The sequence below is a fragment of the Salmo trutta genome, chromosome 1 (genome assembly GCF_901001165.1).
Source record: "Salmo trutta chromosome 1, fSalTru1.1, whole genome shotgun sequence".
Lineage (NCBI taxonomy): Eukaryota > Metazoa > Chordata > Actinopteri > Salmoniformes > Salmonidae > Salmo > Salmo trutta.
Window position 1 is genome coordinate 36540553 of NC_042957.1, and position 26928 is coordinate 36567480.

At 40.7% G+C, this 26928-nt stretch overlaps 1 protein-coding gene across 2 annotated transcripts in view; it reads right to left on the bottom strand.

Annotated features, from left to right (window-relative positions):
* LOC115195207 (uridine diphosphate glucose pyrophosphatase-like) overlaps positions 1-13140 on the bottom strand; it is a 51890-nt gene extending 38750 nt beyond the window's left edge. Inside the window, exons 1-2 of one of the 2 annotated variants that reach the window (XM_029754997.1) lie at positions 12928-13140; positions 1465-1508 (exon numbers count right to left, since the gene is read on the bottom strand). In XM_029754997.1, coding sequence (XP_029610857.1) covers positions 1465-1481 — 17 coding nt within the window. In that variant the 5' untranslated portion in view covers positions 1482-1508; positions 12928-13140. Of the gene's footprint in view, positions 1-1464; positions 1509-12518; positions 12779-12927 lie in introns of those variants that run through there. The other variant, XM_029754994.1, reaches the window with a different exon arrangement.
* Positions 13141-26928: the final 13788 nt, after the last annotated feature.

Below are 26928 nucleotides of genomic sequence, written 5' to 3' on the forward strand. Positions count from 1 at the left end.
CAATGGAAATGTCCCTTAATGTAATCTAAGGGATTTCCATCAGTATTCTCAATTTTCTTTGACAGAGGAACCCTCATTCACCAAAAAAGTTACAGAAAAGTCATATGAAATAACATCAGGAACACAATAGGTCTTATTTCCAAAAATTGAGATGGAATAGTTGTAGATGGAGGTCTTATTTCCAACAATTGAGATGAATAAGAACTCCATCTACAACTATTCCAACAGTTGATTGATGATTTTCCAAGTTGACTTTATATTATTTAAAGATTCTTGGAATTTGTTTTTTGGGATATCCGAAGTAGGTGAGTAAATTTGTTCTTAAACCTTTTGTAATTTGCGATGAATTTTAGCGAGACAACTCAAAACGCGGAATCCATTAACGCCAAGATAATGGAATTTATTGCCTTTGACAATCAACCGCTCTCTGTCGTGGATAATGTTGGCTTTTGCCGACTGGTCGAGCACCTCAAGCCCTGGAACACACTACCAAGTAGGCGCTATTTTTCAGATGTTGCACTACCGGAGTTACACAGTATTGTTGAAACGCACATCCATGAGCTACTTGCTATGGGTGTCACTGCTATTAGCTTCACGAAACACCTGCTCAACAAAACTGCCGACACAGACCGTGGGGTTAAAACTTGCAAATGTACTCTACTGGAGGCTGTGAACAAGCGAGTCGGTGGCATTCTCTCTGAGCCGCTTTACTGTGTCGCCACCATGTTCGATGCTAGTTACAAGGACCGCTACTTCGATGCAGCCAAGAAACAGGGTTTACGTGAAATGTTACAGCTACAGCTGGACAAGATGGAAATGGACACAGTGACAGTGCGCACCGAGGAAAAGAGGCTACAGACAAAGCTGAAACTTCACTGCTTGACATGTACTATAAAATCTTGGTTGAGAATGAAACGACTTAACAAATGAACAACGAAACAGCACAGCAAATGAAAGAAATAGGTTTTGATTATGTTTTACTGGTAATGGGGATATACGTAAATGCCAACAAAATAACTTCTTGGTCAGTGTGTGTGATTCAACTATTTAACTGTACTAGAATGCTTAAAAGGCCGCTAAATGTTTTAATAAAATCGGTATCGGGTTTTTTGGCAAGGAAAATATCGGTATCGGCCAAAAATGTCCCTAGGTACAATAGTGTCAACTTATACTGACTGAAGGGAGAAATTGTCTGGGCTTTCCCAAGTTCAAGGAAATGGCCTCAATATTATATTTTGTTAGTTTATTAGGTAGCAAGTCAAAGTGAAAGGAAAGTGTTGGGAGGGGGGGCATGTGGGGTTTTGAAGGTCTTCACATCTGACCTTTAGGGACTCCTCTCAGCTGACAGCGAGGGCAATGAGGTAGTTGAACAAGTGTGTGTTTGGGTGTACTCACATGAACAATCTCTAGCACGGAGTTTCTCTTATCAACAATGAAACGGGTCAATAGCAGATAGAAGCTCACCTGTCATGAGTTCGCATGAAGTCCCACGATTTCTTTGTCCCATTCTGTGAACGACACAAAAACAAAACATGAATGACATTCACATTCTGAAAGAACTGTGCTAGGATCTAGTTAATTGTCCTACATGTCGGTGGGCTCGGATGGATATCAAATCATCCATTTACTAGGATAGGGCGGTATCCAGATTTTCATATAGTCATGCCGGCCTTTTTCATCGCGGGATATACGGTATTGCCGTCTTAGTACACAAGGGGCACAAAAAAAAGCAAATTGGGCATCTGTTGCCAGATTGCTAACAACATTTGCACAAACTATTAGCAGATTTCAATATGAAGACTGCTAGCTAAATATGCTAACGAGCGCAAATGAAAATAAACAAATTACAAAGAACGGCAATCTAGCTCATAAAGTTACACAAGTAGTAGCTACTGAGTCATTTTTGGTGAGCTTGGACATTTACAAGCAAAAAGTACTGGAGAAAAGTAGCTACACATCAGTAAGAGCGCTGTCTACTGATAGAATGCCTGTTGGTGAATTCTCATCCGAGTTTAGAAGTGCAACTGAAGCACAACATTTGTCTGATGCCGAGCAAAGAGTACAATAACAAGCATTTTATATACAGTACCTGTCAAAAGTTTGGACACCTACTCATTCAATGGTTTCTTTATTTTTACTATTTTCTACATAGTAGAATAATAGTGAAGACAAACTATGACATAACACATATGGAATCCTGTAGTAACCAAAAAGTGTTAAATCAAAATATATTTTATATTTGAGATTCTTCAAAGTAGCCACCCTTTGCCTTGATGACAGCTGTGCACACTCTTGGCATTCTCTCAACCAGCTTTATCTGGAATGCTTTTCCAACAAACTTGGAGTTCCCACTGAGTTCCCTCTGCGGTCCAACTCATCCCAAACCATCTCAATTGGGTTGAGGTCAGGTGATTGTGGAGGCCAGGTCATCTGATGCAGCACTCCATCTCTCCTTCTTAGTCAAATAGCCCTTACACAGCCTGGAGGTCTGTTCAAATCCCCATCCAACAAGGTGTTCTAATAAACATATATTACACACCTTCAAAGTGCTAAGTATGTTATATAAATCAAATGAAAAAAAAAATGAAATAAAAAATGAAATGTCTAAAAATATATTTTCACTTTGTCATTATTGGGTATTATGTGCAGATGAGTGAGATTTACATTTTATTTAATCAGGCTGTAACACGACAAAATGTGGAATAAGTCAAGAGGTATGAATACGTTCTGAAGGCACTTCATTGTTAACGAGGTGGCAACGCTGTGTGTGTGTAACCAATGTGAAATGGCTAGTTAGTTAGCGGTGGTGCGCGCTAATAGCGTTTCAATCAGTGACGTCACTCGCACTGAGACTTGAAGTAGGGTTTCCCCTTGCGTTGCAAGGGCCGCGGTTTTTGTGGCGCAATGAGTAACGATGCTTCGTGGGTGTCAGTTGTTGATGTGTGCAAGGGTCCCTGGTTCGAGCCCAGGTTGGGGTGAAGAGAGGGATGGAACCTATACTGTTACATGTGCTCAACTGGAAAATGAGGGTGGGAGCTTTTGACAATTTAGTACGGGTGCGGACAGCTGGCTAGAGATTGGGTGTGGTGTAACGTTAACCTGTTAGGGCTAGGGGGCAGTATTTACACAGCCGGATAAAAAAACGTACCCGATTTAATCTTGTTATTACTACTGCCCAGAAACTAGAATATGCATATAATTATTGGCTTTGGATAGAAAACACCCTAAAGTTTCTAAAACTGATTGAATTGTGTCTGAGTATAACAGAACTCATATGGCAGGCAAAAACCTGAGAAGATTCTGTACAGGAAGTGCCCTCTCTGACCATTCCTTGGGCTTCTTGACTCTCTTTATTGAAAATGTAGGATCTTTGCTGTAACGTGACACTTCCTACGGCTCCCATAGGCTCTCAGAACCCGGGAAAAAGCTGAATGATGTCTTTGCAGCCCCTGGCTGAAAAACATTAGCGCCTTTGGTAAGTGGTCTATCAGAGGACAATGAGACTGAGGCGCGTGCACGAGGCGACCCCATGTTTTTATTTTCTCTCTCTTTGAACTAAAACACGGTTTCCCGGTCGGAATATTATCGCTTTTTTACGAGAAAAATGGCGTAAAAATTGATTTTAAACAGCGGTTGACATGCTTCGAAGTACGGTAATGGAATATTTAGAAATGTTGTCACTAAACGTGCCGGGCGCGTCACCCTTCTTTACACTTCGGATAGTGTCTTGAACGCACAAACAAAAGAGAGGATATTTGAACATAACTATGGATTATTTTGAACCAAAACAACATTTGTGGATGAAGTAGAAGTCCTGGGAGTGCATTCTGACGAAGAACAGCAAAGGTAATCCAATTTTTCTTATAGTGAATCTGAGTTTGGTGAGTGCCAAACTTGGTGGGTGTCAAAATAGCTAGGCCGTGATGGCGAGCTATCTACTCAGAATATTGCAAAATGTGCTTTTGCCGAAAAGCTATTTTAAAATCGGACACCGCGATTGCATAAAGGAGTTCTGTATCTATAATTCTTAAAATAATAGTTTTTTTTGTGAACGTTTATCGTGAGTAATTTAGTAAATTCACCGGAAGTTTGCGGTGGGTATGCTAGTTCTGAGCATCACATGCTAATGTAAAAAGCTGGTTTTTGATATAAATATGAACTTGATTGAACAAAACATGCATGTATTGTATAACATAATGTCCTAGGAGTGTCATCTGATGAAGATCATCAAAGGTTAGTGCTGCATTTAGCTTTGGTTTTGTTTTTTGTGACATTATATGCTAGCTTGAAAAATGGGTGTCTGATTATTTCTGGCTGGGTACTCTGCTGACATAATCTAATGTTTTGCTTTCGTTGTAAAGCCTTTTTGAAATCGGACAGTGTGGTTAGATTAACGAGAGTCTTGTCTTTAAAATGGTGTAAAATAGTCATATGTTTGAGAAATTGAAGTATTAGCATTTCTAAGGTATTTGAATATCGCGCCACGGGATTCCACTGGCTGTTGAGTAGGTGCACATACCCTAGAGAGGTTAATGTATTTAACACCTAATTCGGCATGTTAACCAAGTTTTTACTGGCTTAGCTAGCCATGTTAATGACGAGCTAACTTGCACTGTTGGTCATTGCACTACAATGTCACGCTAGCTATTGCTAACAGGTGATTTATTGAAATATTAAGTGAATGTTTATTTTCTTATTACTTTAAAAAGGTTTATATAAAAAGGGTTGTACTTGTGCTCTGTATTTATGAAATAATATCACTTCACATTGAGGGTATGTATCACTACTGTTGCTCCAATCTGAAAGATATCTCGTGTCCTACCTAACCAGTGAACGTGTGGCTGTGACCGTCCTGTCAATGCCTGTCATCACTGTTTGATATATTTTACTGCAGATTAAAACCCGAGTCAACCTGAAGTGTGGGTGTGTGTGCCTTTCTTCTGGGGGGGCTGTGTGAAGTTGGTCACAAAATTGGTGCCGTGACCCGGATCTACAAGATCAGCCATCGCCAATCACCGGGAATATAGTAGTGCTCCAGAGAAGAGAACTACACCTGCCGTTAACGTCAAGAGACAGTCAACTTGAATATTCGTCATGAATAACATGTCCACACCAAAAAATCCAGGTACTCTGGTCAAGCCCAATGGTAATCCACCACTTTTACTGGTGTTAGGTTCTTATTTTTCAGAGTAAATAACTCACGGACACTAGAGAAGCTTAACCAAGTTTAATTCTTCCCAAAGGGTCGACACAGCTGTATTCAGAAGAAAAAAGAAACATCTCACCATCACAAATATATATATATATATATATATCCCACTTTAGACACTGCTCTCATCTTATGGTTCCACAGTAAGAGGGTAATAGAGTAATCAACCCTTATTACTCCCTTCAGGGGATCTGACCTGACCTCCTGACCTCAACTCCTCCTTCGCCTAATCCACAGATATCCATCTGCTTCCCCTATAGCAATCCTTTGATCTCCTCCTGTCCACTCAACACATTCCAAAGCCATCTGTCTTTCTACAGAGAAACATTAACTTCTGAAATAAAACCCAGTCTCTTTCACTGCTTATATTCTATGCTTCTGATCTATCATTTATTTAATATCTTAATGTTCAAAGTTTAGCCGATTCCAACACTGGTGAGTGAGGACTTACATCCTAGGGGAGTTAACTGTGATACTGTAACCCCCAGTATTGGTAGGGGGGCTCAGATAGCTAGAATGGTAGGGCATAGCTTTACCGGGAGTGCTGGTGTAACGTCAGTAAATGAACAAGAGGATGTTATTGATCAACCAACAGGTCAGAGTGATGGAGATGATAATCACTCCAATGATGATGAATACCATACGCAGCAGAGGTTTATGCTTGATTTAGTCAAACAGATGGGTCAAGAGATAGGTAACAGTATTGTTTCAAGTCTGTCAGCAAGTAATACCACTCCATCCAAGGTAGCCGCCAACACTGTCCCAGTGTGCATGCCAGACTGGTACAAGGTAAACTGTCATGAAATCTGATATTCGTGAGCCACCCACTTTCAGAGGTGATGGAACAGATAAATGTACTGTGTAAGAGTGGCAGGAAATGATGAAGACTTACTTGGTAAAGAAAGGTTACAAAATGCCAGAGCAAGGTAATGAAATCATGGAAATGTTAATGGGGAGGGCAAAGGATTTAGTCAAGATAGGAATCACAGCAACCCCCTTGTAAACATCAGCAGAGACCCTGAGGTTATTTTCAGTATTTTGAAAGCATTTTGGTGAGGCCATCTCCTCTACTACGCCGCTTCAAGATTTTTATGAAACCAAACCTTATCAGGGGGAGAGTAGCTTAGACTACTGGGTGTGCCTTAACCGAGTAGCAGATCTAGCTAATGAATGTCTACAAAGACAGTACACAGCATTCGGATGCAAGCCTACGGAGAAATGGACAGTGGGTGAAGTTCAGGAATTGATAGACAGCCACCAAAATGACAGATGTGCTACAAGGAGGAAACAAAACATATTGACACCCCAGGAAGACATCCAAAAAACAGAAGAGAGCTCAGAGCACCCCGTCCTTACCTCAGCGGTTCAAGGAGTTCAGAGTGGCAATGACAAAAACCTGTAACACTGCTAGAACGGTTTATTATAAACCAAAACGCTGCTCGCCCCGCCACAAGAGGGCCCAGCAGAACTGCACAGCTGTCTCCCTCCTTCCCATGTGCTCTTTATAAAAGATGTGGCTCACTCCACTCGGTCTCACTGTCTTAATGACCGCTTGTGCTTCAAATGTCACAATACTGGCCATCAAACCATAGACTGCCCACAAAAGCGGTAGGTTAGAAGAGAGGCACCAGTCGGGCAGCGGACACAAAATCAAGGTCCAGCTTTAAACTAATAGGTCTGCATCTTGAGAGGAAAGGTGCAGCTAAAAACTCAGCCCCTATAAATGAAACTGATCTTGAAATAGAACTGTCTTCATACAAAGAGAAAAATCAAGACAACAAAAACATGATATATCAACCTACTCAGAGAATAACTGGCAATGAAAGTCTGTTCTATGTACCAGTGACTGTGCAAGGTTCAGTAGAACTAAGAGGACTCATTGCTAGTGGTTCAATGGCCTGTACATTAACTGAATCTGCTGAGCATACATTACTTCGAAAACATGTCTTAACTGAAAGCTCGAAAATGTCCACTCCTGTAGTAGTCATTGGGAGGGCAACAGGTCAATCCCAAATGTGAATATGAGCTCCATATCGAATTAATGAACTGCAAGATGCTGGTGCCAGTATTAGCTGTGCCAGGGAAAACTGATGATGTGATCATTGGAACAAATGTACTGAAACATGTCCTTCAACTAAAAAAGGTGAGGGATATTGGAAAGCAATATCACAACCAGCCAATAGCCTTTCTAACAAATCAGATACACTTCTAAGCATACTGGCAAATGTTGACCATTGGCAAGGAAGTAAAATGACTGAAAAAAAAAGTTGCCACTGTTGTTCTCAGCCAGTGTGTGACACTATCCCCAAAACATGAAGACTTAGTCTGAGGTAGACTGAAAGGAAAAGGGCCCTTTTCCATTGGCAGTACTGTTATTGTAGAGCCCACAATTTGGGCAATTTAATTCAATTTATTTAGGGAAAGCTTCCCTAGATTATGGACACGCCGCCTATGTCAATCTACTATCCCTTATAGTATAAAAGTTGACCTATTCTATTGGTGCGCTTGTCAATAAAGAAATAGCCCAAACAGACTCTGCGACAGTTGTGGGACAATAGATCCCAAATTCATACAACCAGTAGGCCTAGGCTACATAAAAATTTAAAATAAACTTTAAAAAGCAATGATTCTGATGCAACAGACCAGAACAATTAGCTTAAAATGTTGATAAACTATTTCTTAACATTATCGCAGCAATGAGCACAAGGCAGTAAGCTACATGAGAATGTGAATTTTGCTAACGGATAATGAAAGAAGTTGAAAAGCCACAGAACATGAGAGAAACAGGCTACTGGTTTCAAAGGCATATGGAAGTCTTTATAAAACAATTTCCTCCATGGATATGGTTGAATTTCGCCTAGGCTACTTAGAAGCAATGACTCATAATATGGAGTAAAAACGTTCAGGTTTCAAACAATTAAGTCGCTATGGTTTTCTAAATGCATACTGCCTCCAGCTCATTGAAAAAAAGTGGTGTTTGACGCGCTGAAACCTGCCTTACGTAACCTATGCATTTGAATGGCGAACGGGAAGCGCGCTTCAATTACCAGTTGAAAACAAAACTAGCTATTTTTAATAATAGACAAAACTATTTTAATACACAATTGCATTTAGAATTGTTGAACAATGATTTTCTGCTCAAAGGCTCTCTGTATGCTATGCACATCTGATAAATAAAATGCATAAATATTAGAGGTCGGCCGATTATGATTTTTCAGCGCCGATACCGATTATTAGCCGATACCAATTAATCTGCCGATTTTTTTATTTATTTGTAATTATGACAATTACAACAATACCGAATGAACACTTATTTTAACTTAATACATCAATAAAATCAATTTAGCCTCAAATAAATAATGACACATGTTCAATTTGGTTTAAATAATGCAAAAACAAAGTGTTGGAGAAGAAAATAAAAGTGCAATATGTGCCATGTAAGAAAGCTAACGTTTAAGTTCCTTGCTCAGAACATGAGAACATATGAAAGCTGGTGGTTCCTTTTAACATGAGTCTTCAATATTCCCAGGTAAGATGTTTTAGGTTGTAGTTATTATAGGAATTATAGGACTATTTCTCTCTATACGATTTGTATTTCATATACCTTTGACTATTGGATGTTCTTATAGGCACTTTAGTATTGCCAGTGTAACAAACAGTATAGCTTCCGTCCCTCTCCTCACTCCAACCTGGGCTCGAACCAGGAACACATTGACAAAAGCCACCCTCGAAGCAGTGTTACCCATGTAGAGCAAGGGGAAACAACTACTCCAAGTCTCAGAGCGAGTGACGTTTGAAACACTATTAGCGCACACCCCGCTTACTAGCTAGCCATTTCACATCGGTTACACCAGCCTAATCTTGGGAGTTGACAGGCTTGAAGTCATAAACAGCGCAATGCATTGCGAAGGGCTGTTTGAATGAATGCTTACAAGTCTGCTGCTGCCTACCATCGCTCAGTCAGACTGCTTTATCAAATCATAGACTTAATTATAACATAATAACACACAGAAATACGAGCCTTAGGTCATTAATATGGTCGAATCCGGAAACTATCATCTCGAAAACCAAATGTTATTCCTGTTACATTGCACAACCTTCAATGTTATGTCATAATTACGTAAAATTCTGGCAAATTAGCTCGCAACGAGCCAGGCGGCCCAAACTGTTGCATATACCCTGACTGCGTGCAATGAACGCAAAATGACACAATTTCACCTGGTTAATATTGCCTGCTAACTTGGATTTCTTTTAGCTAAATATGCAGGTTTAAAAATATATACTTCTGTGTATTGATTTTAAGAAAGGCATTGATGTTTATGGTTAGGTACAGTCGTGCAACAATTTTGCTTTTTTCCGCAAATGCGCTTTTGTTAAATCATCCCCCGTTTGGCGAAGGTGGCTGTCTTTGTTAGGAAGAAATAGTCTTCACAGTTTGCAACGAGCCAGGCGGCCCAAACTGCTGCATATACCCTGACTCTGTTTGCAAGAGAAGTGACACATTTTCCCTAGTTAAAAGAAATTCATGTTAGCAGGCAATATTAACTAAATATGCAGGTTTAAAATGATATACTTGTGTATTGATTTTAAGAAAGGCATTGATGTTTATGGTTGGAGCAACGTGTACCTAGCAACTTACCTTGGCTTCTTACTGCATTCGCGTAACAGGCAGGCTCCTTGTGGAGTGCAATGTAAAGCAGGTGGTTAGAGCGTTGGACTAGTTAACCGTAAGGTTGCAAGATTGAATCCCTGAGCTGACAAGGTAAAAATCTGTCGTTCTGCCCCTGAACAAGGCAGTTAACCCACCGTTCCTAGGCCGTCATTGAAAATAAGAATGTGTTCTTAACTGACTTGCCTAGTTAAATAAAGGTCTATATATATATATATATATATATATATATATATATATATATATATATATATATATAAAATAATAATTTTAAAAAATCAGCGTACACAAAAAACAATTTCCGATTGTTATGAAAACTTGAATCGGCCCTAATTAAATCGGTCGACCTCTAATAAATATACACACTCGCCAATTTAATTCCACTAAATCATGCAAATAAACCAATAGAACGATAAGCATAACTAGGCAAATGTATTCACATCAACTGGTATTTCCATCAATGAATAGGCTAAAAAGCATTATTTCACAATGGGATTTTCCCTCTCATCCTGGACACTTGGCTGGTGCCAATTTTATTTATCAGCTTTTCTATTTATTTTTACAGCCAAAAGCCGGCTATTACCGGCTTACGGAAACCCACGGGCTCCTTGTAAAAAAAGGTGCTTCTAGAGCCCTGGCAATTATATGTACACTGCTACTACCCTGGTACACACACACACACACACACACACACACGCACGTTAATGATATGACCACCTTACTTTAAATGAATGGGCTTAACATGCTGTATTTTTCTTTTTATTCCTAATTAGCATATTAAGTATATAATTAGCAAAATTCTATAAGAAGTTTTATAAAAATGTTATGAATTGTTACAAACTCAGTTTTGCATAAAGCATGAACATTTGTTAATATTAACACCCTACTTTTTAATTGGGCTTAAATTACAGTAAATATGTATTCTGTACTGCCTAATTTGCATAATATTGCATTTTTATTTAATAAACTGTACTTTCATTTGAAACAAATTTAATTACAATATGACCACCCTATCTTGAGATATTGGACAAAACATGTTGAATTAAAAAATCCAGACAGGTGATGGTGAAATTACTGACTAGGATTAACATTGACCTGTCCGCAACCTTGTGGATCTTTTCAGATAACTTGAAAATAAGATCTCAGCAATGGCAAGTCCTATCTTCATGAAATAAAAAAAGGGTTGTGTTCATGAGATGCTTCTCTATAACAATACAAAGTATAACACCAGAACCAAAGTTACATTTTGTCCTTTAACACCCTACTTAAAGTATCAAGTCTCTGCTATAACACAACGGATGGGGAAGAAATGCCATACCAATAGGGTCATTCAGCCTATGACTCAAACACCTAAAGAGCAACAATGGGCCAGAGAAGCAGAACACTTCCACACTCAATGACAGGAAGCGTTAGGCCAGGACCACAAGCCCAGATGGGGAGAACATTTGGGACGGAAATATCTACAGGTGCCCTCCTGCCAAAACAGTGCCTAATGCCCTTCATGAAATCCACAGATGGAGAAATGTCATTATCTCAGGAAAGGTTGAGTGAATGTGATGAAACGTTGCCAAAGGGTCTCACTGTCAAAGAAATCACAGCAGAACAATAACACATTTCTTGAAGGAAAGTGTCAAAGGAGGCAATAGGCCAGCCTCTAGAAACCTACATGTATGTCATTGATTGACCTGAGCATAGCTTTCGATCCAGAAAGTGGTAACAGCCTAATTCAAGAATGGCAACGACCACAAAATCTTGTTCCAATTGTGTTATTATAAGTAGCCAAATATGCATAGCCTAATTGGCTGTGACCAGAACTATTTCTTAATCAACAAACATACAATCAACCATAAAAGTAGTCATTTTGAACATCACATTGCTAGTGGCAATTAGTTCAAGTGTATCCATCTTCCAAACAAATAGCTAGCTACTGTACATACCCTAAGAGGACAGTTACTAGTGGAATCAATATAGCTAACTAGAAAGCTATCCTAACATTAATTTTATCTCCCGAGGGAATTTAGGCTGCCCTTTAGATTAAATACTCAGGTAGATGAACAATATGATTTGTGGGCCATAAAATACTGGTGGGTTCTATACATAAGTGGACTTGTGTGGGTTCCCTAGATATATTAAAATATATCACTGAAAGTAAAATGGGTTTGCAAGCTCAGCACAGCACCAAATGCTCGACATCCGACCTCATAAAATCACTACCAAACTAGCAAGGCCATCTCTAACGCTCAACTTGCAACAACAACCACAGGGGAAATTTAGATATTGTAGCTAGGCATCAGGTTGTAAATTTCCAACTAGCCAGTTACTTAGCTAGGTTGCTAGTTAGCTAACGTTAATGTAAAGCATGTGCTCATGAGACAGTAACTAATATGTTACCTACTTGCTTGAATATCTACATTTTATGCTAAGAGAAAATATTTGGTGGCAGTGGTGAAGCAACGTTAAGATAGCTAAGTCGATAAGTATCACTGGAATATAGTGTACTGTATTTTTATGAAGGTTATGCCGTTGATGCTGCACAATAAAGCAATGGGGAAATGAATGGGGGTTGGGCTACTAGCAATAGAAATTAATGTGTCCGGAATTCAGACTAGATACAACGCGAGTGAGCTATTTTTAACTCACCTGGCTATAGTGCACCCTGAATGGTTTCAGATAATTGGAGTTGGTGCACGGAACGACCTGGATATCATTTATCTGCTCCATAGTTCAGACTGCTAGCTTTCCACCGGTGCTTATTTCACGTCAGATAGCACAAACCACACAGGTCGTAGTGGAGAAAGAGACAAATACCTACGGTTCCCTAGTAAGGACAAAATAGACTGGTTTTAAATTGGAAGTCTTCTTATTCTTCTTCCATGAGGTTTAACGGCGGTTGGCATGCAATTTGTTGCATTACCGCCACCAACTAGACTTTGTTTGAAAAATTTAAATGTACTAAATAAATACCCTAGCATCTAACACCACACTCACACATTTCTAAATCATATCAAATAAAATTAACACCACCCTAATTAAATGTATTTATTCCTACCTCATGCCATCATCCCTAAAGGATGGAACATCACCACTTAACACACACTGTAACTCTTCTGATGTCAAGTCTTGCACACCCAAATACCTCTCTGCAGCTGCCACCACAACCTCAATTTTCTGCGACTTCCGTTCCATCCCTGCAGTACAGCTGATAACCTATGCTATAAATGCAAAAAATCCAATCTTACTGAAACGTATATCACTTTTTGGCCAAGCCCTCTGTACTGGTATATCTACTACTCTCACCACTCCTCCCCCTTAACCCAACTTCCTCTACTTTCTTCACTAACTCAGCACATGACAACTTCTTGCACTACTCTGACCCTGGAAACCTCACCTGCCACTCTTGCACGGGACATTTCTGATCCCCAGCTCCATGGGCACCACACAATTAACACATTTCACTACTTGCCCCAATACTACACATTCCTTTGTCTCATTCCTTTCTGCACATTTCTCACACCTCCCTCCTACACACTGCTGCCACATGCCCGTAAGCTTGACACCTGTAACATCGTAGTGTATTCGGCATATACGCTCGTACAAGTTAACTTAAATATTCGAACTTCACTTTGTCAGGAAAAGACTCAACTTCAAAACTCAAAAGAACAGAAAATGACTCTTCTGTTTTCCCACTCTCGCCACCCTGTTTACGTCGCATCAAACGACGAGCATCATATACACAGGGAATCTTTCCCCTCAGCTGGTCAACTTTTCTATTTACTGCTACCCCAGTTATCACTCCTTTCATTGGTGCCCTTTACTTGAGAACAAAACAATTCACTTTTCTTGCCTCCATTCGTTTTAGTTCAAGCTCCCTCTGACCAACAGAAACACAAACAATTATCACTAGACCACTTCTGGTTACCCTCACCGATTCCACATTACCCAACTCTTTTTTCACCGACCGTGAAACCATAAATGGGTCAGCCAAAAGGAAAGAGTCAACTTTTTCCATAAACTTCACTCCTATTTTCACAGACTCATCTTTTTCCTGATCCTCGGTTCATACCTCGGTCTCCGATATCTATACCACACCTACCACCTCCGATACTTCATCCTCATTCACTTCCATTTCTCCTCCTGTCTTCAGCTCCCTCTGCTTACACTTTCTACCATTCTTCCTTAACAAACCATATCCCTTTGTTCCACCATTTCAAATCAAAGTTTATTTGTCATGTGCGCCGAATACAACAGGTGTAGACCTTACAGTGAAATGCTTACTTACAGGCTCTAACCAACAGTGCAAAAAAAGTATTAGGTGAACAATAGGTAAGTAAAGAAATTAAAACAACAGTAAAAAGACAGTGAAAAATAACAGTAGCGAGGCTACATACAGTAGCGAGGCTACATACAGGCACTGGTTAGTCGGGCTGATTGAGGTAGTATGTACATGTAGATATGGTTAAAGTGACTATGCATATATGATAAACAGAGAGTAGCAGTAGCGTAAAAGAGGGGTTGGCGGGTGGTAGGTTTCGGGACACAATGCAGATAGCCCGGTTAGCCAATGTGCGGGGGCACTGGTTGGTCGGGCCAATTGAGGTAGTATGTACATGAATGTATAGTTGAAGCGACTATGCATATATGATAAACAGAGAGTAGCAGCAGCGTAAAAGAGGGGTTGGGGGGACGACACAATGCAAATAGTCCGGGTAGCCATTTGATTACCTGTTCAGGAGTCTTATGGCTTGGGGGTAAAAACTGTTGAGAAGCCTTTTTGTCATAGACTTGGCACTCCGGTACTGCTTGATATGCGGTAGTAGAGAGAACAGTCTATAACTGATGTGGCTGGGGTCTTTGACAATTTTTAGGGCCTTCCTCTGACACCACCTGGTGGAGAGGTCCTGGATGGCAGGCAGCTTAGCCCCAGTGATGTACTGGGCCGTACCAGGCAGTGATGCAACCAGTCAGGATGCTCTCGATGTTGCAGATGTAGAACCTTTTGAGGATCTCAGGACCTATGCCTAATCTTTTTAGTTTCCTGAGGGGGAATAGGCTTTATCGTGCCCTCTTCACAAATGTCTTGGTGTGTTTGGACCATTCTAGTTTGTTGGTGATGTGGACAGCAGATGTGTTGCTACCTACCCTCACCATCTGGGGGGCGGCCTGTCAGGAAGTCCAGACTCCAATTGCAGAGGGAGGTGTTTAGTCCCAGGATCCTTAGCTTAGTGATGAGCTTTGAGGGTACTATGGTGTTGAACGCTGAGCTGTAGTCAATGAATAACATTCTCACATAGGTGTTCCTTTTGTCCAGGTGGGAAAGGGCAGTGTGGAGTGCAATAGAGATTGCATCATCTGTGGATCTATTTGGGCGGTATGCAAATTGGTGTAGGTCTAGGGTTTCTTGGATAATGGTGTTGATGTGAGCCATTACCATCATTTCAAAGCACTTCATGGATACAGACGTGAGTGCTATGGGTCTGTAGTCATTTAGGCAGGTTGCCATCATGTTCTTGGGCACAGGGACTATGGTGGTCTGCTTGAAACAAGTTGGTATTACAGACTCAATCAGGGACATGTTGAAAATGTCAGTGAAGACACCTGCCAGTTGGTCAGCACATGCCTGGAGCACACGTCCTGGTAATACGTCTGGCCCCGCAGCCTTGTGAATGTTGACCTGTTTAAAGGTCTTACTCACGTCGGTTATGAAGAGCGTGATCACACAGTCGTCCGGAACTGCTAATACTCTCATGCATGCCTCAGTGTTGCTTGCCTCGAAGCGAGCAAAGAAGTGATTTCGCTCGTCTGGTAGGCTCGTGTCACTGGGCAGCTCGCGGCTGTGCTTCCCTTTGTAGTCTGTAATAGTTTGCAAGCCCTGCCACATAAGACGAGCATCGGAAACGGTATAGTACGATTCAATCTTAGCCCTGTATTGACACTTTGCCTGTTTGATGGTTCGTCGGAGGGCATAGCAGGATTTCTTTAAAGCTTCCGGGTTAGAGTCCCGCACCTTGAAGCGGCAGCTCTACCCTTTAGCTTAGTGCGAATGTTGCCTGTAATCCATGGCTTCTGGTTGGTGTATGTACGTACAGTCACTGTGGGGACGACGTCCTCCTATGCACTTATTGATAAAGCCAGTGACTGATGTGGTGTACTCCTCGATGCCATCGGAAGAATCCTGGAACATGTTCCAGTCTGTGATGCAACATACTGAGTGCAGTCTTAGTGCCAGCATCCGTCTGTGGTGGTAAATAAACAGCCATGAAAGTATAGCTGAAAACTCTCTAGGCAGGTAGTGTGGTCTGCAATATATCACAAGATACTCTACCTCAGGCGAGCAAAATCTAGAGACTTCCTTAGATTTTGTGCACCAGCTGTTGTTTACAAATATGAACAGACCACCCCCCCTCCTCTTACCAGAGTGTGCTGTTCCATCTTGCCGGTGCAGCGTATATTCTGATAGCTGAATATCCATGTCATCATTCAGCCACGATTCCGTGAAACATAAGATTTTACACTTTTTGATGTCCCATTGGAAGGATAATCGTGATCGTACATCGTCTAATTTATTGTCCAATGATTGCACGTTGGCGAGTAATATTGATGGTAACGGCAGCTTTCCCACTCGCCTTCTGCGGATCCTTACAAGGCATCCCGCTCTGTGTCCTCTGTAAATGCGTCTCTTCCTCTTGCAAATAACTGGGATGTTGGCCTTGTCGGGTGTTCGGAGAATGTCCTGTGCGTCCTGCTTGTTGAAGAAAAAATCTTTGTCTAATCCGAGGTGAGTGATCGCTGTTGTCACGTCCTGACCAGTAAAAGGGGTCATTTGTCATTGTAGTATGGTCAGGGCATGGCAGGGGGTGTTGTTTTTGTGTGTTTTGGGGTTGGTTTGTTTCATGGGGATTTGTTCTAGTTTTCATTTTCTATGTTCATTTTCTATGTGTGGCCGAGTATGGTTTCCAATCAGAGGCAGGTGTCTTTTGTTGTCTCTGATTGGAAGCCATACTTAGGCAGCCTGTTTTTTCCTCTGGGTTGTGGGTGGTTGTTTTTCGTATAGTCCGTGTACCTTACAGAACTGTCGATTGTCGTTTTGTTATTTTTGTTTAAGTGTTCACTTTATACGTTAAATAAAAGACGATGAGCACTTTACACGCTGCCCCTTGGTCCAATCCTTTCGACGCTTGTGACAGCTGTCCTGATATCCAGAAGTAATTTTTTGCCGTAAGATACGGTTGCAGAAACATTATGTACAAAATAAGTTACAAATAACGCAAAAACCCCCCACATAATTGCACAATTGGTTGGGCGCCCGTAAAACTGCTGCCATTTATGCTGCCATTTCTTCCAGTCATTTTAGTATTTTTATCTGACTCAAGCTCACGCTTCTTCCCTCTCTCTCTTAGACCTCCTCTCCCTCTTTTTCCGTCCATTTTCCAAGTGTATGTCTCCTTATGATAATACTGCACTACTCCTGACAACCACCTTGTTCTTGTTTTCTCTAGGGACTCCATTTCTGCCGAAGTGTCCACCTTCCTCCCTCTCCTCTCCCCGCGCCTGTTCTTAATTTGAAGTCGTTTAGCAGGTTCATTAATTATTTGTGTGTGCAGGACATCGAATGAGGATTGATGAATAGTATATTGCATAATTCATTTTTTTATTTAACCTTTAACTAGGCAAGTCAGTTAAGAACAAATTCTTATTTACAATGATGGCCTACCAGGGAACAGTGGGTTAACTGCCTTGTTCAGGGGCAGAACAACAGTTGGGGATTTGATCCAGCAACCTTTCGGTTACTGCCCCAACGCTCTAACCACTAGGCTACTTGCCACCCCACAAATAAACCAAAGTAATCTAAAAAATACAAAAATGTTCAGGATAAATTAGGATGCGTCCGTAAATTTGCCAGAACACAAAATAACTGATGCACTTACGAACGCGCAACACACATTGAATATGACCATGTCAGTATGTCGGGGAAAAAAATATATAATTAAATTGTTGCCAGCAGCACAGTTATAGTCACCAATGCTCTAGATAACGTGCAAGCAGCTTATCCAGCTCTGCTGGGGTGAGTAAAATGATCAGTGAGGTGTTCTCTCATTTGTATCTGGAAGTAACTATCAAGCTAGCCAACTTTAGCCAGTTAGCTTGGGTGCTTGACTGCCATTGTGATGTCAGAACGCTCGGATCTAATCTACTCCTTGGTCAGAGCGTCCAGTGTGCACTCTGAACAGTCCAAAAGTGAACCGTTCTGAATTTACAAACTGACAATATGACAACCCTCTGAATTTATGAACGCCCAGAGCGCACTCTGGCACTCCAAAGTGAATTTAGGAACAGACCCATAAGGACAAGCAAGTGCTATTAGTGTAAATGTGGATCTTGAAAGGAAATTGTATGCATTTTAAAACTTTTTTGTGTGGTTGTAGTTGTTTTTGCCATGTCCCCAGGTCTAGCAAAATATAAGCCTTCAAAAATAGATTTTTAAATCTTTCTTCATTATTTTATAGTCCTAGTTAAATCACTCATTAGTCATTCTTTTCATGATTATCGTATTTACCATTATTTAACTTAAGATTGTCTGTGTCACTTATATCACTTCCCACCCTGTTAGTTTGTTGTATTCTCAATTTGAGAAAACAACCCCTTTCTAAAATAACACCACATCCAGGAAGTGTCATAATTTATTTTGTGGGAAAACAATGGTGCAAACGTCCATACATACAGTATAAACACTCCGTTGTATCTATTTTTTCATGTTTCATGTTGTTAGTCTGTATGTCCCACTCATACATTTCCACCATGTTAGGCTAAAATATAGAGAAAATTAACATTTCAAAATGTTAAAATATGTTTTTGATTTATTTATTTTATTTAACCTTTATTTAACTAGGCAAGTCAGGAAAGAACAAATTCTTATTTACAATGACGGCCTACCAAAAGGTACAAGGCCTCCTGCGGGGACGGGGGCCTGGCATTTAAAAAATTAAAAAATACAGGACAAAACACACATCACAACAAGAGAGACCAAAGACAACAACATAGCAAGGCAGCAAACGATACATCACACAAAGCAGCCACAACTGTCAGTAAGAGTGTCCATGACGGATTCTTTGAATGAAGAGATTGACCCAAGGATGTGTGTGCTTTAGGGACCTTTAACAGAATGTGACTGGCAGAACGGGTGTTGTATGTGGAGGATGAGGGCTGCAGTAGATACCTCAGATAGGGGGGAGTGAGGCCTAAGAGGGTTTTAAAATAAGCATCAACCAGTGTCCTTGTGACGGGTATACAGAGATGACCAGTTTACAGAGGAGTATAGAGTGCAGTGATGTATCCTATAAGGAGCATTGGTGGCAAATCTGATGGCCTAATGGTAAAGAACATCTAGCCGCTCGAGAGCACCATTACATGGCGATCTATAAATTATGTCTCCGTAATCTAGCATGGGTAGGATGGTCATCTGAATCAGGGTTAGTTTGGCAGCTGGAGTGAAAGAGGAGCAATTACGATAGAGGAAACCAGGTCTAGATTAAATTTTGCCTGCAGCTTTGATATGTGCTGAGAGAAGGACAGTGCACCATCTAGTCATACTCTCAAATACTTGTATGAGGTGACTACCTCAAGCTCTAAACCCTCAGAGGTAGTAATAACACCTGTGGGAAGAGAGGCATTATTCTTACCAAACCACATGACCTTTGTTTTGGAGGTGTTCAGAACAAGGTTAAGGGTAGAGAAAGCTTGTTGGACACTAAGAAAGCTTTGTTGTAGAGCATTTAACACAAAATCCGGGGAGGGGCCAGCTGAGTATGAGACTGTATCATCTGCATATAAATGGATGAGAGAGCTTCCTACTGCCTGAGCTATGTTGTTGATGTACATTGAGAAAAGAATGGGGCCTAGGATCGAGCCTTGGGATACTCCCTTGGTGACAGGCAGTGGCTGAGACAGCAGATTTTCTGACTTTATACACTGCACTCTTTGAGAGAGGTAGATAGCAAACCAGGCCAAAGACCCCTGAGAGACACCAATACTCCTTAGCTGGCCCACAAGAATGGAATGGTCTACTGTATCAAAAGCTTTGGCCAAGTCAATAAAAATAGCAGCATAACATTGCTTAGAATCAAGGGCAATGTTGACATCATTGAGGACCTCTAAGGTTGCAGTGACACATCAATAACCTGAGTGGAAACCAGATTGCGTACCAGGGAGAAAACTATAGACATCAAGAAAGTCAGTCAGCTGATTATTGACAAGTTTTTCCAACACTTTTGATAAACAGGGCAAAATAGAAATAGGCCTATAACAGTTAGGATCAGCTTGATCTCCCCCTATAATTAAAGGATGAACCGTGGCTGCCTTCCAAGCCATGGGAACCTCCCCAGAAATGAGAGACAGGTTAAAAAGGTTGGAGATAGGATTGGCGATAATAGGGGAAACAACCTTAAAGAAGAAAGGGTCTAAACCATCTGACCCAGATGTTTTTTTGGGTTAAGTTTAAGGAGCTCCTTTAGCACCTCTACCTGTTTGATAGAGAAGTTAAAATTATGTTCAAGTGTTCCTTATTATGCTAGCTAAATCTTGCGCACTCACAGAGCTATGGCTAACTTGGTCTCAAAATTGCCACCCTGTTAGGATTATGCACCTAACAGGTTGAAAAATGCACCTAAAAAAACAATAATGCCTGAGCTTGACCAATATGTTTGTCTGAAAGTCAAACATGTCCTTTTTCTGATAGAATACTAAAATAATAAAAAAATATATATACTTTTTTCCCCAAACGTTATGAGGTCCAAAAGGCACGGCAAACTAGGAATGACCCGCCTAGAACAGGGTGTCCCAAACTCGGTCTTGGGGCACATTTTGATGATGATTTGGATACTTGAATCAGCTGTGTATTGCTAGGGGGAAACAAACAAAAGGTTGGAGGTTGGAAATGGTGGCGAGCAGTGCGGACGAAATGGAGGAAATGGATAAAAAGTTGGTGAAGCAACAGCTGTGCTGGAATGCAAACAATATGGGTGTCAGTTCTGATGGTATGGAGCAGGTGGTCGGTAGAGGTAGACATTGGAAGAAGAGAGATCATGATACAGAAAGCAGTGGAGTATCTAGTAAAGAAAGCATAAAGAGGGCCAAGATAGGAAGCAAGAGTAATGATGTGTTTGAATGGAAAGTGGTGATAGTTTTTGATGAGACCACAGCGCCTCACTTTCACCCTATCCGACTAACTAATGTCATAGAGAAAGGGGTAGGTGAAGTGAAATTAACTTGGTTCATTGGAAATGGTAGATTGTTAATATGGTGTGGTTGCCAGGCTCAGCAAGAGAAGATTCTGAAAATGGAAAAGCTTAATGGGAAGAAGATTAAAAGCCATGTCCCTGGTGCTTAAGTTAGATTGAACTGAGCCATCACTGAGGTCCCAATATCTATGTCCACCGATGACATTAACCTGTTGGGGGTAGGGGGCAGTATTGATACGGCCGGATAAAAAACGTACCCGATTTAATCTGGTTACTACTCCTGCCCAGTAACTAGAATATGCATATAATTATTGGCTTTGGATAGATAACACCCTAAAGTTTCTAAAACTGTTTGAATGGTGTCTGTGAGTATAACAGAACTCATATGGCAGGCAAAAACCTGAGAAGATTCCTTACAGGAAGTGGCCTGTAAGGAATCTTGTTCTTCTTGTCTCTGTTTATTGAAGACTGAGGATCTTTGCTGTAACGTGACACTTCCTACGGCTCCCATAGGCTCTCAGAGCCCGGGAAAAAGCTGAATGATATCGAGGCAGCCCCAGGCTGAAACACATTATCGCCTTTGGCAAGTGGCCGATCAGAGGACAATGGGCTTAGACGCGTGCACGAGTCGACCCCGTGCTTTATTTTCTTTCGTCTTTTTACCTAAACGCAGATTCCCGGTCGGAATATTATCGCTTTTCTACGAGAAAAATGGCATAAAAATTGATTTTAAACAGCGGTTGACATGCTTCGAAGTACGGTAATGGAATATTTAGAATTTTTTTGTCACGAAATGCGTCGTGCTCGTCACCCTTCTTTACCCTTTCGGATAGTGTCTTGAACGCACGAACAAAACGCCGCTGTTTGGATATAACTATGGATTATTTGGGACCAAACCAACATTTGTTATTGAAGTAGAAGTCCTGGGAGTGCATTCTGACGAAGAACACCAAAGGTAATCAAACTTTTCTAATAGTAAATCAGAGTTTGGTGAAGGCTAAACTTGCTGGGTGTCTAGATAGCTAGCCCTGTGATGCCGGGCTATCTACTTAGAATATTGCAAAATGTGCTTTCACCGAAAAGCTATTTTAAAATCGGACATATCGAGTGCATAGAGGAGTTCTGTATCTATAATTCTTAAAATAATTGTTATGCTTTTTGTGAACGTTTATCGTGAGTAATTTAGTAAATTTTTTGTAAATTCACCGGAAGTTTGCGGGGGGTATGCTAGTTCTGAACGTCACATGCTAATGTAAAAAGCTGGTTTTTGATATAAATATGAACTTGATTGAACAAAACATGCATGTATTGTATAACATAATGTCCTAGGGTTGTCATCTGATGAAGATAATCAAAGGTTAGTGCTGCATTTAGCTGTCTTCTGGGTTTTTGTGACATTATATGCTAGCTTGAAAAATGGGTGTCTGATTATTTCTGGCTGGATACTCTGCTGACATAATCTAATGTTTTGCTTTCGTTGTAAAGCCTTTTTGAAATCGGACAGTGTGGTTAGATTAACGAGAGTCTTGTCTTTAAAATGCTGTAAAATAGTCATATGTTTGAGAAATTGAAGTAATAGCATTTCTAAGGTATTTGAATAACGCACCACAGGATTCCACTGGCTGTTACGTAGGTGGGACGATTTCGTCCCGCCGACCCTGGAGAGGTTAAAGAAAATGTCAAGGGAGGCAGAGTGACAAAAGGTTTATCATTAGGAAAGAGGGTCAAATAAGTGAAAGTGTATCAGTGATGCTGAGGTTTGACAAAGTCTTGCTGGGAAAAGTACAGATAGGATTCCTTAGTTTCAATGTTAATAACTTCTTTGGGATAGGGGGCGGTATTTTGACGTCCGGATGAAAAGCGTGCCCAAAGTAAACTGCCTGCTACTCAGGCCCAGACGCTAGGATATGCATATAATTGGTAGATTTGCATAGAAAACACTCTAAAGTTTCTATAACCGTTAAAATAATGTCTGTGAGTATAACAGAACTGAAATGGCAGGCGAAACCCCGAGGACAAACCATAATTTTTCTTTTACAATTCAGCATACTGATTTCAATGCCTGGCACTTTTATAATAGGGCAAAATCGTCCCTGATTGCAGTTCCTATGGCTTTCACTAGATGTCAACAGTCCTTAGAAAGAGTTTCAGGTTGGTTTTTGGAAAAATGAGGGAGAAGTTGTAGTTTTTCTAAGTGGCTCCCATTTTGGCTGTAGTTTCCAAGCGTATGGCCGAGACAGTGCGTTATTTTTGTTTATTTCCGGTAAAGACATTTTGTATGCATTTTGAAAGAGGGAAACCGAGTGGATTATTGACTGAAGCGCCAGCTAAACTACGTTTTTATGGATATAAAAAAGGACTTTATCGAACAAAAGGACCATTTGTAATGTAACTGGGACATTTTGGAGTGCCAACAGAAGAAGATATTCAAAAGTAAGGTATATATTATATCGCTATTTCTGACTTTCGTGTCGCAACTCCCTGGTTGAAAATGATTTGTTATGCAATTGTGTGCTGGATGCTGTCCTCAGATAATCGCATGGTTTGCTTTCGCCGTAAATCCTTTTTGAAATCTGACACCTTGGCTGGATTAACAACAAGTTAAGCTATATTTTAATGTATTGCACTTGTGATTTCATGAAAGTTTAATATTTATAGTAATTTAATTAGAATTTTGCTCTCTGCAATTCCACCGGATGGTGGCCACACTAATGTCCCACCTATCCCAAATAACTTTTTAAAGAATTTGTCCCATATGTACTGCAGTGTTTTAAATGACAAAGAATGGGACATGTAGCTGCTCAGTGTAAAGGAAATAAAAGGTGTGCAAAGTGTGGAGGGGCACATGATTACGGGTGAATGTGGAAGCAATGTGAAGTGCTGTAATTGTGGTGGAGAACCCAGTGCAGCTTTTGGTGGATGCCAGGTAAAGAGAGAGGCTAGAGAAGCTCAGAGATATAGGATCAGTCATGATGTGTCATATGCAAAGGCTGTAAAACAGATTGGTAGAACTACAGTGCAGACTGATGGAGCTTACATGGATATACCTGTACTAAGTGGACCTACTGTCGGGGCTGGTGCTTCTGATGGTCCTGGCATTGTTCCTAGGCCTGTTCAGAAATCTTGTGCTCATGAATGTGTGGTGTTAAAGGACACTTTGATAATGAATAAAGTTCACTTCATAGCATTTATTGGTAAAGTTATCAATACGACTCGGGTTGTGGAAAGCAGAAAAGCCAGGTTGAAGGTTATTGCGGAGACGGCAAAAGAGATATTGGGGGTAACAGATGTTATTGTTGAAATGCTGAACAATCCTAAGGGTGGAGTGTTTCAGCATGATATAGATAAAGTTTAATGGGGTTGGGGAGGGTTTCTTGGGGGGATAGGGTTTGGTAGAAGTTGGGGATTTTTATTATTCTTATATTTTTTTGTATGCCTTTTCTCCCACAATTGGTAGTTACAGTCTTGTCCCATCGCTGCAACTCCCGTACGGACTCGGGAGAGGTGAAGGTCGACCCAGCCAAGCCGCACTGCTTCTTGACACAATGCCGGCTTAACCTGAAAGCCAGCAGCAGTAGATGTTTTTCCTTTGTGTGATTGATTTTGAGAGAGATTTTGAGAGATTGATTAACCTGGCTCTGAAAGCTAGCTAGTCTACTAAGTCATCTTGATCATCTGACAAGAAGCAACAAGGGCAGGATTGAGGGACTAGGACATAAGGACAATGAGAAGGAGAAAAAATAGAGGATAAAACCAACAGAAAAAGGAACTGATTTGGAAGATTTCTGGAGGATTTCTAAAGGAAAGAAAGTACAAAGTAATGAAAAGGAAACAAACAAAAAAGCACATAAAGGCAATGTAGGATTGTTCTGGACATTGTAATTGATGTGTAAAGTATCTTCATATTTTCATCATAAAAAGTGCATTATTTAAAAAGTTGCATGCATCAATGCTCAAATTAAAAAAATACAAACGGCAACAATAGCAGGAGCTTGGCCCATTCCATTGATCTACCAGCAGAAAAAAACTCTGAACATTCTAAACAGCATCACAAACAAAGCTGCTGAGGGAAAATCCAGAGACATTTGGTGCATTTGTAAATTCGCTCTGGAGTGCCAGAGAGTGCGCAGAGTGCACTCTGGGCATTCTGAAATTCAAAGCATTGTCAGATTGTCCATTAGTAAATTCAGAGCGTTTCACTCTCGAAGCGTTCAGAGCACACACTGGACGCTCTGGCCGAGGAGTAGGTTGATTTTGAGCGTTCTGGCCTCACAACGGTAGTCAAGCTCCCAAACTAACTGGTTAACGTTAGCTAGCTTGCTAGCTACTTCCAGACATAAATGAGAGAACACCTCACTCTGACCATTTTTCTCACCCTAGCAGGACTGATTAGGCTTTTTTTCACATTATCCAGAGCATTGGTGACTGTAACTGTGCTGCTGGAAACAATTTAATTTCACTTTTTGCCGAGGTTTACTGACACCGGCCATATTCAACGGGTGTTGAGCATTCATAAATTCATCAGAGCGAATTTTCGAACGCACTCATTGTTTGCTGATTATACCCTAATTCCATTTATGCACGTCCACTTCCGCTTTTAAGCTCCGCCAACCCAACAACTTCCTGTGTAGCGCCTGACACAATATTCTGTACTGACAGCTGAATAAACACATTAAACACTAAATGTGACCTGTTTCAGGAAGCTAGGTGTATGTCGCATGTCACTACTTCACAGCAGAGACATTTGAATGTTATTATATTTTTTGGAATCCAAATCATTTTTTGGCAAAAATGCCTTCTGGAAAATGTGAACTTTCATATGCCTTAATAACAAACTTGTATGCCATCTGTAAATACAAATATTTTACTACAAGCCAAGTTGCTTTAGCCATGGAAAAATACAGGAACCTTCCAGCTAGCCATGATTGACTGAGATAATGGATGGGCTGGACATGCCGAGAGATGAGTTCTGATTGGTTTACCATGTAGCATGCTTCTGTCTATAACATGAGCTGCTCAGTATGTGTAGATAATCCTTGATGCCACAGATTTTTTGAAAGATATCATGAAGAACTGCCAATTTGTTGCTACTGCATTGCTGCCCTGAATTTATTTCAGATCAGTGGGGAAAAGTTGTGGTGGACTACATTCTGGAGGGCGATTGTGCCATGCTAACTCTCTCTTATTCGGAAAATGAATCAGACGATGAGGAAATCCCTTATGTAGGTAAAACATTTTTCATTGTAGAGTATTTGGATGGCTATGATGGGGAAGAGACGGAAATAAACAGTGTTGTCATGGAAAAAGATGACTGAGTTTTGAAATCAGTGGACTTCCCGGTGGAAGAAGAGTATTAGAGAACACAGAAGGATGTTGTATAAAACACCTGTCTCCGGATTACATCTTCAAACTAAGGGCAACCATGGCATCCATTACAGAGAGGGTGTCACGACTTCCGCCGAAGTCAGCTCCTCTCCTTGTTTGGGCGGCGTTTGGCGGTCGACGTTACTGGCTTTCTAGCCATCTCCACTCCATTTTTCATGAATCCATTTGTTTTGTCTTGTTCCCTGCACACCTGATTTTCATTCCCCAATCAATTCATATGTATTTATTCCTCTGTTCCCCATCACGTCTTTGTGTAGGATTGTTTGTGTTACGTGTATTTTGATATTTTGGATATTGTTACGCGCATAACTTTTTGTCTATGTTCTGTGTTTTGGGCACATTTTATGTTATTTTTGTGCTGTCATTTTGACCGGAATAAAAGTGCGCCTGTTCACTACACTCTGCTCTCCTGCACCTGACTTCGCCTCCGA